This window comes from Polyodon spathula, chromosome 4 (genome assembly GCF_017654505.1).
Source record: "Polyodon spathula isolate WHYD16114869_AA chromosome 4, ASM1765450v1, whole genome shotgun sequence".
Taxonomy (NCBI): domain Eukaryota; kingdom Metazoa; phylum Chordata; class Actinopteri; order Acipenseriformes; family Polyodontidae; genus Polyodon; species Polyodon spathula.
Window position 1 is genome coordinate 77,005,098 of NC_054537.1, and position 12,057 is coordinate 77,017,154.

At 36.4% G+C, this 12,057-nt stretch overlaps 1 protein-coding gene across 2 annotated transcripts in view; it reads right to left on the minus strand.

Moving 5' to 3' along the window:
- Window positions 1-12,057, minus strand: part of LOC121314883 (mdm2-binding protein-like) — a 50,520-nt gene that overhangs the window by 3,521 nt on the left and 34,942 nt on the right. For both annotated transcript variants that reach the window (XM_041248615.1, XM_041248616.1), the window contains 5 exons: window positions 11,834-11,989; window positions 7,398-7,493; window positions 6,917-7,183; window positions 3,387-3,636; window positions 2,383-2,496 (listed from right to left, as the gene is read on the minus strand). In XM_041248615.1, the coding sequence (XP_041104549.1) occupies window positions 2,383-2,496; window positions 3,387-3,636; window positions 6,917-7,183; window positions 7,398-7,493; window positions 11,834-11,989 (883 nt within the window). The remainder of the gene's footprint in view (window positions 1-2,382; window positions 2,497-3,386; window positions 3,637-6,916; window positions 7,184-7,397; window positions 7,494-11,833; window positions 11,990-12,057) is intronic.

Sequence of the window (12,057 nt, forward strand, 5' to 3'; positions counted from 1 at the left end):
GATGATAAAACCTTTGTTTCTGCTTAATCTATTTTGAGCCTATGTACAAATGATAATCAAACCAATTAAAACTGGTTCTAATTTACTTTTGTTAAAAGTGACAAGCTATAACTTTAGTTAAGTGTCACGGAACGCATAACAACACACTATACAATTGGAACACAGAGGCTTTTTCTGAACCACGCACCTTGTGTAGGGCAGTGTACACACTGTTCCAGTTAAAATAGAACAAGCTCTTATTGTTTCATCAGACAGTGTTCCTTTTCATTATAAAACCTGTTACTGTGTGCTTCCCATTTAAATGGTGAATGAGGTGAGAAATCACTGAAACTGTCTGTAAACATGGTGTGATTTTCCTGTGTTTAATGTAAGCTCTGAATCAACGCAGGGTTAATTAACTCTTAAAATCAAGCAGTACATAGCTGGTGCACATCACCAGTTTGCAATCACAAACCTTGTCGTTTGACTTTGTGATGCATGGGTATAGCGCTTTGGTGCCTGTGAGAATTGAGCAAAACTCATTATTGTTTTGAAACGTAACTTTTTGTTAACTTTGGGTTTCTGCTGACACTGGTAAAGTGAAGAAGAAACGCAAATGTTAACTTTCAACGTGCTTTGTCTCACACCATGCATCACGCTAGGGAAATAAGACCAATTTTGATCAAGGAAATTACGTAAGCTATCTATGTAACTGTGAAGTACGAAGTCATTTCTTTACTCAGCTCAATAACATCAACACTGATGCCAGCTCAGAAACTAACATCTCTGTGCCATGCCGGCTCAGTAAAAGCTCAGTTTGGCTCAGAAGTAAACAACATCAACATTGGTGCCAGCTCAGAACACCGTCAACTGAGGCCTGTGTGTCAGATCACTGATGTATCACATTTGGTTTGCGTTGTTCCCTTTTGTATTTTTAATTCCTGGATACTCTTTTTGATTGACTTTACCAGAAGAAGTCTAAATATTTTTAAAGGCTAACCTCTTATAAGACCTTACAGTTACAAACTTGTTCTTCTGTTTTTGAAACCCTTATATTGCTGGTATTCATATACAGTAAGTATGTTCAAATATAAAAGTGCAATATTACTATTAAAGGATATATTCATGGTAAACAATAAGATTTTTTGGTTTTTACCAGAAATCAATTCTGACCGTCAAAATTGACTGACCAATAGTTTGTATTTCACAGTATACAGGAAAGTAATGTAATCCTTTAATACATACAAATTTACACTGGGCCAAATCAATTAGAAAAGTCAAATAGCTTTAAAATGAAAATTAGTTTGCTTTTCATATTGTTTCCATCAAAAGGTCTCAGAATATGGATATGTTATAATCTTTCTGTTTGCTACGCATGCTCATACTACATTTTTGCTTCAATACACTGCTGTACAGAACTGAATCACTTAAAAATGAAGACTAAAATGTTGACTTATTATATCCTTTTTATAACGTAATGTTTAAAATCTACAATATCGTTCCAAAGTACAGTAGTTCCCTGACTTGCACATAATTTCTCTCCTTTATACTCTCGGTCATGAATCCATCCATTTTTCATCAGTTATCTATAAAATCGTACAAGTTCATTGAATACGAGATACGTTAAGGTACTCGAATATTTACAATACAGATGACAGAATTTGTGCCTTTGCGTAGCAGTGATGAAGAAAATAGGCTGGTCACCAACAATTAAGGCATGTCAAATCTGAGTGAATCAAAATGATTTTGATTTAAAAATCAGCCCATCATTCTTAATCTATGGAACAACAAGAAGTGCACAATAGGAAAGCGTTTGCTCCATGTTTGTTACAATTCATTTTTGTTTGATCACTTTCTATATTAAAACCAGAACTAAGAAAATGAGTGCAATGGGCTTAATAGCTTCATTGCTGCTTATGCTCTAGTGCACTCTTTACTGAGCCAAGCTGGGAATTAAACAGTTAAGTACCAGCAGTGGGAGTTTACAGAACAAACATTGAGATATAGGAGAAAAAAGTCACACACTTTCAAAACAAACACACACTTTCAGGATGCTTCCAGGAACACACCAGGGAATAAAATATCTAAATAATAAGAGCAAGCTGCAGGTAAAAAACACAATCCTTCCACCTCTCTGCTAACCATCAATGACTACAGCACTTTCACAAGAAGATCCCATTTATGTTGGTTTATGGAATTTCTTATTTGGCAGAGATAAATCACATGTAAAAAGGAAAAACAAAACAATGGAATGAAAATGGAACCACAGAAATACCACAGAATACCACATTCATTTTCTTAGTTCTGTTTGCTGCGGGCTCCAACCATCTAATCTCACAGAAATGTATTCTACACTGGGTTAGACTATTAGTCTATGAAATAATAATTAAATCAGGCACAAACCTTTAGGTAAAACTTAGATATTTCAAACAGGCGTTGGCTGCAAGCTGCAAAGCATTTGTGATTGGCAGCAATTCCATGAAGTGTTAGTGTTTTTGCAACAACTTCTGTCAGCATCTGGCAAAGAAACATGACAATAATATGAAAAATATTTTTTAGCAAACACAATCTCACGGTTTCAAGTACAAATGTCCCAAGTAAAAATGTGTGCAATGGAATGTATTTACTTTACTATATACTGTATACCTTCAACTATTAGTTTCCAAGCAAATCAGAACGTCACTATCCAATGTGGTATATTATACAGTCGGCGCCACTTTATCGGGATGCCTCGGGAGAATGAAAAAAACAGAATAAGCGGCTGTCCCAATTAAACTAGAGGCAATTGAGACGACCTTTGTCACGCTTTTTTGATTCTTAATGAAAAAAGAATGAAATGACGTTAAATACATAATTTAAAATGAGTCCATTTTTTTTTTTTATTCCTAAGCAAAATTAAAATTGCACCTACCATGCTGACACGCCAACTTTCTTTGCAACAGAATTCAGCCTGAGAATTCACAGGAGACTCCAGCTTCTTCAAGAGTTCAACATGGTTTACGCAAGTCACAGCATAATCACTGCACTGGGCTACGCGACCTGTCTTGCTCTGAAAAGCGATCTTTGTTCATCACTTCAAAATACTGTATCCCAGTTAAACAAAGTGACATCCCAATTAAATGACATAAATAGCATTGGGAAGAACCGTCTCCCAGAGTTGTATACCATTTAAGCAGCAATCATGATTACCAGAGTCCCGATTAGGTGGCGCCAACTGTACTTGATGTATACCTCCATGCCTGAAGTGAAATTCTCATGTCATTTCCATCCTTTCTTTCTATCTATGGTAATCATAGACAAGTTTTCACAAAACATAAAAGGTCTAATCAATACCGAGACCCCCAAGAACCTTGTTTTTCAGTAGAAAAAGCATTCCAGTATCCACAGTTTAGAGGACAAACACTTACCCGAGCATGCTTTTGAGACCGAGATTCTTTGATCTGTTCTTCATTTTCATATTCCTGGGTTCTTCCTTGACTTGGGTTCGCTGCTTTTGCTAAGGAATTCTGAGCAGAAGCGCCATGCTGCCTCCTAGAAGCAGAGGACACAGGCACAGGCCTCTGGGGCCGATCTCTCAGGGTACAAACAGAATGGTGGGGTCCACTGCTGCCACTATACTGCGACAGAAGGGAATCCATGCTCTCAGATTTAGCAAGTCTGGAACAGTAAAATATCATGATTAACAGTGCCTGAAATCATTGTAGAACACCATGGGCCATATTTTCAAATATTTTCCTCCATTAACTATTTTTTGGAAAGGGGAACAAAAAAAATACAAAATGAAAAACAGCACACCTTGAGAGTGTGAAAAATAACTTGAAATGTAACTTAGTTATTTGGTTCTAGTTTTATAAAAAATAACAGGCATTTTTACCTCTTACAATCAGAACCAACTTTTAATTGTCCTCTCTCACGCAGTTACTCTTTTGAGGTGAAAAGCATGTGATCAGCAAAGGAAAAAAAAAAAGTTCAATTTTTAATATGCAAATCGTATTTTACAGTGATACTTTATACTTGATTAACTTAGAAAAACAATTACATATCCGTTATTTATAAACACTACTCCAACTTGCCTCCAAGTAAACTTATATGAACTTTTTATATTAAAACATTTAGCTGTGTACGTCAGGCTACGTATTTAGCCTAATGAAAATCAATATCATTGCAGTCTCTCCTTGATCGCACATATTACTTATTGATTTCCAAATTTGTAAATGCTATGATTTTTGCTCCATTTAGTGCAATAAATCTCAGAGCAACAGCCTCTAAAGTTATCCAAACAGTTTTAGATTCTAGTTCTGAAAAGTATGCCTACTCTCACTGTGCATGTGTATCTTCTGTGTGCATAAAAATATCAAAACAATTGAAATTATGTTGAGGATATGCCAGGATATAGCCAACACAGAATACAGCAAAGATAATGTATTTCTAATAAACATTGAAGTGTGTACTGTAACCCCTTAATTTCGGCATGATCATTGGTCATAATTGATCTTGTTGAGCAATAACAGATCTCTGTGTGAGTTTTTTTAAAATCTAATTAGAACATTGCAGTTGAATTAAGAAATATACTTGTTTTGCCTTTGGATATATAAGTCCTCTGTTTGATCCCCTACTACTGTAGGTCTCAAAATTAGAGATGCTGCGGCAAGCTTGTCAAACTCCTGTATCATGTAAAACTAGTAACATCCTAACCCTATTTAAAAAATAATAATAATAAAATAAAATAAATACATAAATAAAGATGGTTTCTGTGCATAAAACACAATCAAGGGGTTACACTTGTTAAGCATTCATGACACTGTGAAGTGCTAAGTGTGGAATTTTAAGGAAGAGAGAAAAAAAAAAAACTTGATCTGTCCTTCACCTCAAAAAGTAATTATAGAACAAGGACATTATTAACATGCATCAACTGCAGTCCACACTTCTTTCTGAAAGATCTATCAGGATTGTTTTTGATTGGTTTAGCAAACTTTGGTCTGAGAAGTCTTTGGTAAAAGCAGGGGTGGGGAATACATCAGAGATGCAGAGCCGTTTATCATCTGAATGCACTTTCTGAACAAAACCAAACACTGGGTGAAACTTTACAAAATGCTTTTTTTTTTTTTAAATTACAGAATCATTTCTGGCACAAATAATGAGGTATGGTCAAATTGAAAACAACAAAGCAATATCTCCCTTCCTGAATTACAACCAAACCCATATGCTATCATTCGTCAAAAGACGAATCAAAACGTAAGTTCTTAGTTTTGACAGAATCATTAATGTAATTGGTTTCCTTTCCTGTCTCGTTTGACACAATCAACAGCTCATTTAACGGAATTCCAAAATTGTCCCATTACATTTTCTCTTTCATCACTAACAAATCATCAGCAAACACAAGCCGATGCGAATTACATGCAGCGGTCCACTCAACTCACAGATCTGCTCATTATCAAGGGCAGGAAATTTCAATCAAACCAAGACAAAACAGCAGAGTGTAACAGAAGGCTTCTAGTTGAGAAAGGCTTCTCATTGAATTTGAAATGTCTTTCCTGGCAGTAGAGCTGGAGTTCTGCTAATAAGATAATGACCTGGAATTCTTTGTTAAATAGTAAGTAGCGGGGCTCCTTAAAAATACATGTCCCCATGTGTTGCTGCAACTGTTTAAATAACGTACCTGTTTGACAATGTGGGCAATAACCTTTACACTACCAGTGCACGAGAGCGGACATTCTGAAAAGAGCTTTGAAGCAGACTTTAAAGTTATAAGTGTAAAAAGTTGTCAGGATGTTAACCATAAAAATTAAAAAAATACAGGTATGTTATTTAAACAGTTGAAGCAACACGTGGGGACGTGTAACACTATATTTTTCTGAACCCCGCTACTTACACAAGATCCTGTCATATGTAAATGAAAACGTTCAAACCTGAACATTCATGTTACCTGCCACATTCAATCAATCCAAAAGCAAACTGCTGTGTAGCCTACCACCATGAAAAATACTATTTTAACTACTCTTGATTTTCTGGAGTTATTCCTTCAAAAAATTGCTGGAACTGTTCAAGACATATAACAAGCACTTGGAAAAAGCAAGTCACTGACACATGTTCAAGGTATTAGCCAGGTACTGTACATTTCTGGTACAAATTAGTTGAACCTATGTATACAGACACACACACACACAAGCACACACAGAGGTTAAAGTAACTTTAATTTCTTACCAGTACTATATTATTAACCTATGGCCAGTAAAACATGATAATATGAATAAGGGCAGACAATCGAGGCTGGGCGTTATGAAATATATGGTACACACACACAATATATAACATTTCAGTAATTATAAATATCTAGTAGCCATGTGTTAATGCTGATACATGCTGTTTGTTCACTTGTTCTCATTGTGCTCATAAAGTTTATTTAAAGCCTCCTGGCTTTGTTAGAGAAGATATGCTGAAATGAAGTGGCTGAAAGTAATGTAAGCGCATCTAGTAGTTTGATTTCTACAACTTTTCATTCAAAACAGAGACACGTTGCTTTTGCTGTTGTGGTTACTGTAGTGCCTCTAATCGCAAACACTATTCACATTTTTTATTTGCTATACTAAATTTAAGTAGATAGACTCAACGTATGTAGGACAATGATGAAGCACACTTTCGTCTACAATGAAAGCCAACATTCAGAGGGCGTGCAGAAGCAGAAAAAAGCTAAATTAAATCGAATATTGTATTTACATATTTTTTTGTATTTACATATTTTCTGGTGGACTGATTTAGAACACAGATTAAACATAGTTTGAAAGACAACATTGAAGGTCTTTTTCCAGAGACTCATATTGACCAATCAGGTTAAATGAAAATCTCTGATTCATTTTCTAATATGGTGTAAAAATGTAAAGCAGCTGCAAGGATAATGAAAAAAAAACAACTTTACCCCCCCCCATCTAGGTTTTACCTTTTATTTAGAGGCCCACTGTCCACTTCCCTGGACCTGCGCTTCTGTCTAGACAGCTCTCCCTTCTGCTCGAACTGGAATGCCTCCCCGTCAGGAACGCTTCCAGGCTCAGACAGGACTGTGGGGGATGGCGCAGGACTTAGCACGAATGGGATCGGACAAGACTCTTTTGTGCATGTTGTGAGGGTCTCGTATCGGATAAGTCGGGACTGAAGTTTTACAAACCCCTTATCTTTCTCCAAAGCTTTTCTGTCATCCAAGCAGAACCTGACAGTTACAAAAAGACCAAGCGTTAGATCCAGTTTAAGGAAGTACAGGGTGGTCATAAAATTAGAAATATAAAAGCTGCAGACAGCTACACATTGTTTTGCTTAATATGGCACTATTTGTTTCAGAGATGGGTTATATAACGTACAGCATGGAGGCAGGTTTAAAAAATAGACATTATTTTGTAATAATTTCTTAATAAAAATTAACTTACTCAATCCCGTGATAATGGGAGTTGGCAGCCTTGTCAAACAGCAGCTTTTGCACTTTACGAGGTGTCAAATCAGGAGACATATGGAAAGCATTCTCCCTGTAAAAATAGAAACAGTATATATCTGGAAAAAAAAAAAGTGTGTATGTATGTATGTATGTATGTATGTATTATGTATGTATGTATGTGTATATATATATATATATATATATATATATATATATATATATATATATATATATATATGTATATATATATATAAACACTACAAACAGAATATACACATTTTAAATTTGGATCAATAAAACATGCATGTGTTAGCAATGGAAAGGGGTTTAATAGTGTTGATCAGCGTCTAAAGATTTAGCCTGATATCTTTTCATCAAATTGGTCGAACAAGAATATTCTAAAGGTTCTACATGCCAACATCCTAAGAAATTTATATTGTATGATTATTATAGGTCAGATATGTATACTTTAAGCTAAATATGGAGAAAAAAAAAAAAAAAAAAAATGTCAACAAAACTAAAACGTTAGTATCATAATCCTGGTTCCCTGAAATAGAAATGTAAATATTACCTAATGGGATATATCTCTCATAACCCGAATTAGCACTTTCAAATTAGACTTTAAAAGTAGAACCTACACAAACTACTCCACATTGATGCATATAGAATATAAGTAAGATTTACAGAGAAAAAACAGGTTAATCTCAGTTGCATAAGTATCCATCCCCTTTGCTACTCCATCCCTAAATTAGCTCAGGTGCAAATGATTTGTTTGAAAGGTCACAAAATTAGTGAAATGGTTTCAGCCTGTGCGTACTCAAAGTGGTTTAACTTGTACATAATTCCCTCAGGTATATAAAGACTTTCAAACTGCAACTTGCATAGTGATCCAACAAAGTAACCATGAAGACCAAGGAGCTTTCGAAGCAAGTTAGGGATAAAGTGGTAGAGAGGCACAGAACAGGAGAATGGTATAAGAAAATTTCAAAGGCGCTGATTATCCCCCTCAGCACAGTGAAGTCCATCATTAAGAAGTGGAAGATGCATCATAACACCCAGACACTACCATTATCAGGTCCCCCTCCTAAACTGAGCAGCTGGGCAAACAGGAAACTGGTTCGGAATGTCACTCTGAAGCCAACAATGACCTTGAGAGATCTGCAAAGTTCTGCGTCTGTGATGGGAGTCAGTGTTCACATATCAACAATAAGCCGGTTCCTACACAAAGCTGGCCTGTATCGACGGGTGGCAAGAAAGAAGCAATTACTCAAAAAGCCTAATCTTAAAGCACGTATGGAATTCATGAAAAAGCATGTAGATTATACTGCAGGACATGTGGAAAAAGGTTTTGTGGTCAGACGAGACAAAAATTGAACTTTTCGGTCTAAATGCAGGACAATGACCTGAAGCACAAAGCCAAAGCCACACTGGAGTGGTTGAACAATAAGAGAATTAATGTTCTTGAGTGGCCCAGTCAAAGTCAAATAGAAAAATGTATGGCGAGACGAAGATTGCAGTCCATCGACAGTCAACAACAAACTTATCAGAACTGGGGCAATATTCCTGTAAGAATGGGCAGAAATTTCACCATCCTACTGTGCAAAGCTAGTAGAGACCTGTCCAAAAAGACTCCTAGCAGTAATTACTGCAAAAGGTGCTTCTACCAAGTACTGACTTAAGGGGCTAAACACTTATCCAACCAGTAAATGTATATTATAAAGTTAGTTTTGTTTTGGTTTAATATAATATAGCAGGCTAATAAAACGATTAAAGTAGGCTATAATATTTTTTTCATAAAGAAGTTGTCGTTATTTGTTGAAATTAATCAGTTTTCATATTTTGTTGTGTACTACTCATTTAATTAAACGAAGTAATGTAAGAAGTTGCTTGTATCGTTCATGACTTTTTCAAATCAAGTAAGCTTATTTGTGTATAAAAAACGACAATGGAGTTGCAGCCTGTGTCATCTTACTTAATGGCACTCAAGCTGAAATCGTAAAGTAATTTAAAAGAGGTTTACAAAAGTGACAGCGGACTGTCTCTCTTTAGCGCACAACCAAGAACTTGCAGACTTGATACAACTGTGTTGAGAATTTAAAAAGAAAACATTTTATGAGATTTTTAACACAAGGTACCATAAATATGACTGCACACCCAGCGGTTGCATTCGGTAATAAAAATACTGTTAACTAAAAGGCTCAAAACTATAGATTGTGCGCATCCCTTGTTAGTAGCTGCCAGTTTGTTTTTCATTCAACAGTTTCCATCAGTTTTCTTGACAGATTTTGTAGATTCGGTATTCGGTCAAATCTTTTGAGATGGATTTGGTATTTGGCCGAATCCCAAAAACCTGGATTCAGTGCATCCGTAGAAAATTACAATTCTAGCTCAGTGTTTTATAGGTTTGTAAGCAACTGCGAAAATTACTGAATTTCACCACCAGGATCCACAAGTCATCCGCCGTTCTCATTGGAACAGAATACAGCAGTTGCACAAAAAAGCCTTATTTTTTTGTTACCGACTGTGGCAGTGCGATTGCCCTGCACAGTGGTAAATTAGTGTTGGTGTGGTTTATATGTGGGAATGGGTTTATTTTGTGACGTTTTGGTACTTAATTAGTTTATTGTATGTTTTTGTGTTAATTGTTACAATTGATTTAATTGTTTAGCTGCTGTGGCGCTCCGCTGGGGACGATTACCGGTCTGCGTGGAGCAGCAGCTGAAAGCAATCAGCTGTTCCAGCAGGCAGGTGGGCGTGTCTCAACAGAGCGTCAAGATAAAAGCATGGCGATCGCTGTGATCGGGGCTGCTGCAAGGCCTGCCGTTTTCACGGCACCTTTTGAGTTGTAGTTTGGGGTATTGTGTTTTATTTTGCACTTTTTGTACGGTTTTCTGTATTTGTCCTCTGTGAGTTACCATCGCTGGTAACGTCACATGACCGCCTTTATTTTACTTTCACTTTCTTTTTGTTGTTAATAAATCCTGCGCGCCTGTGCCGGCGTTTCAACACCAACCTCAGTCTCTCTGTATGCTTGAACAGCGGCGACCCACACGCGTGACTCGAGGAAGACCCTGTCACACCGACTAATTGGCGACAGAGCTTGTAATAAGTGAACCGGCAACTCCAAAAGCTGACAACTAAATGTCAGTAATTGAATTCCACTAGCAAAACATTTGTTAGAAAACAGCTAGACTGTTTCCCAGCCTTAAGCATTTGGTAACGAAAAGACATCCAAGCAGCTATCTTTGTTCCCCACATGTGAGAGATGCAAAGGGCTATACCCACATTTTTAAAGCTTACATTTTTCCACAGATTAAGTTCTGGACTACAGGTCCAAGCACTCTTTAGATGCCCAAATCACAAGTAGCTGGATCACAGATGAAAATTTAATTTTTTATTTAGATGAGTAGTGAGATAAGTTTGCACTAGAGGAAAGCTGGGCAGCTTATGATATTTCCCGTTCAAGTTATTATGTGCGTATACTTTCTGTGAACGATGTAGATCAATCAGGTCCCAGAACAATGCAGTTTTCTTGAAAGTAATATTTTATATGCAGGAGCAGAAGAAGGGAGCCTTTGTCCCTTAAGCTTGAGATGTACAATTGCAAACCAGTGAGGAACTGTTGTAGAATTGATGTAGAATTTGGAATCTGATCTGTTGAATACTACTGTAGCACATTTCATGCGATGCTGAACTATATATGACTTTGAAAACTTAGACTTCAACATGTAGTTAAGATTTCTGATGGCTAAGGCCTACCTAACCTTGCATGATAGTAACAAAAATAAAAGAGCTGCAAAACATAACAGAAGAGGTGCTATGAGCTGGAATAATTATGGGACATTCTTTCTAAAGCAACTTAAATACATTCTTAAAGACATTTATTGAGATTACAGCACATTTGCTAATGCATGAGGGAATGCGTAATTTATATCACCACTGTGCCTGCTAAATTTAACACACAAAAAAAAAAACTTCAATTCAAAAGAGAAAGAAAAACAAGGTGCAATTCATTTCCGTATAAAGTTTGCGGGGGAGTTAATGCCATAACTGCATACAACCTCAATCAAGCTGGAGTATGATTTTAAATTTGATTCAATTCAAGATATTAAAAGATTTTTTTTTCAATTGCATGTTGAAAATAGCCAGCAATTGGACTTGATTTGATTTGTGGAATAGATTACAGTGAGTGTATTGAATGAGGTTCGCATTGAAAAGCATTGATCCCAAAGGAATCAAGTTCTCGTGCAAGAAAATACAGCATGTGTAAGAAAGGGGGAACAACTCTTTAGCCAATACTTTCCCTAACTATTTTCTAGATTCAACCTTATGCATATGAATGACAAATGTTAGGACTACAAATAATTTTTAAATAAAAAACGACTGATAAAATGTAGGTGATTTCATCGCCTTATTATCTTTAAAGCATACCCTCTCTGGATCTGCAATGGCTGGAGTTCACCACTCGGTTGGCCTTCAGGTGTGAAGTATTTCAGCAGTTCTTTAGCATCCAGCTGAGCTGAAGGTAACCTCTGTCCATCCTTGGGCCCCAGCAAAGAGTCTGATCCTGCCATCATTATGCCTGTCCTGGTAAAGCAAGTTTTAAAACAAAAATAAACATATTTTATGCAGTTTTAAAGCTATTCAACATCTTC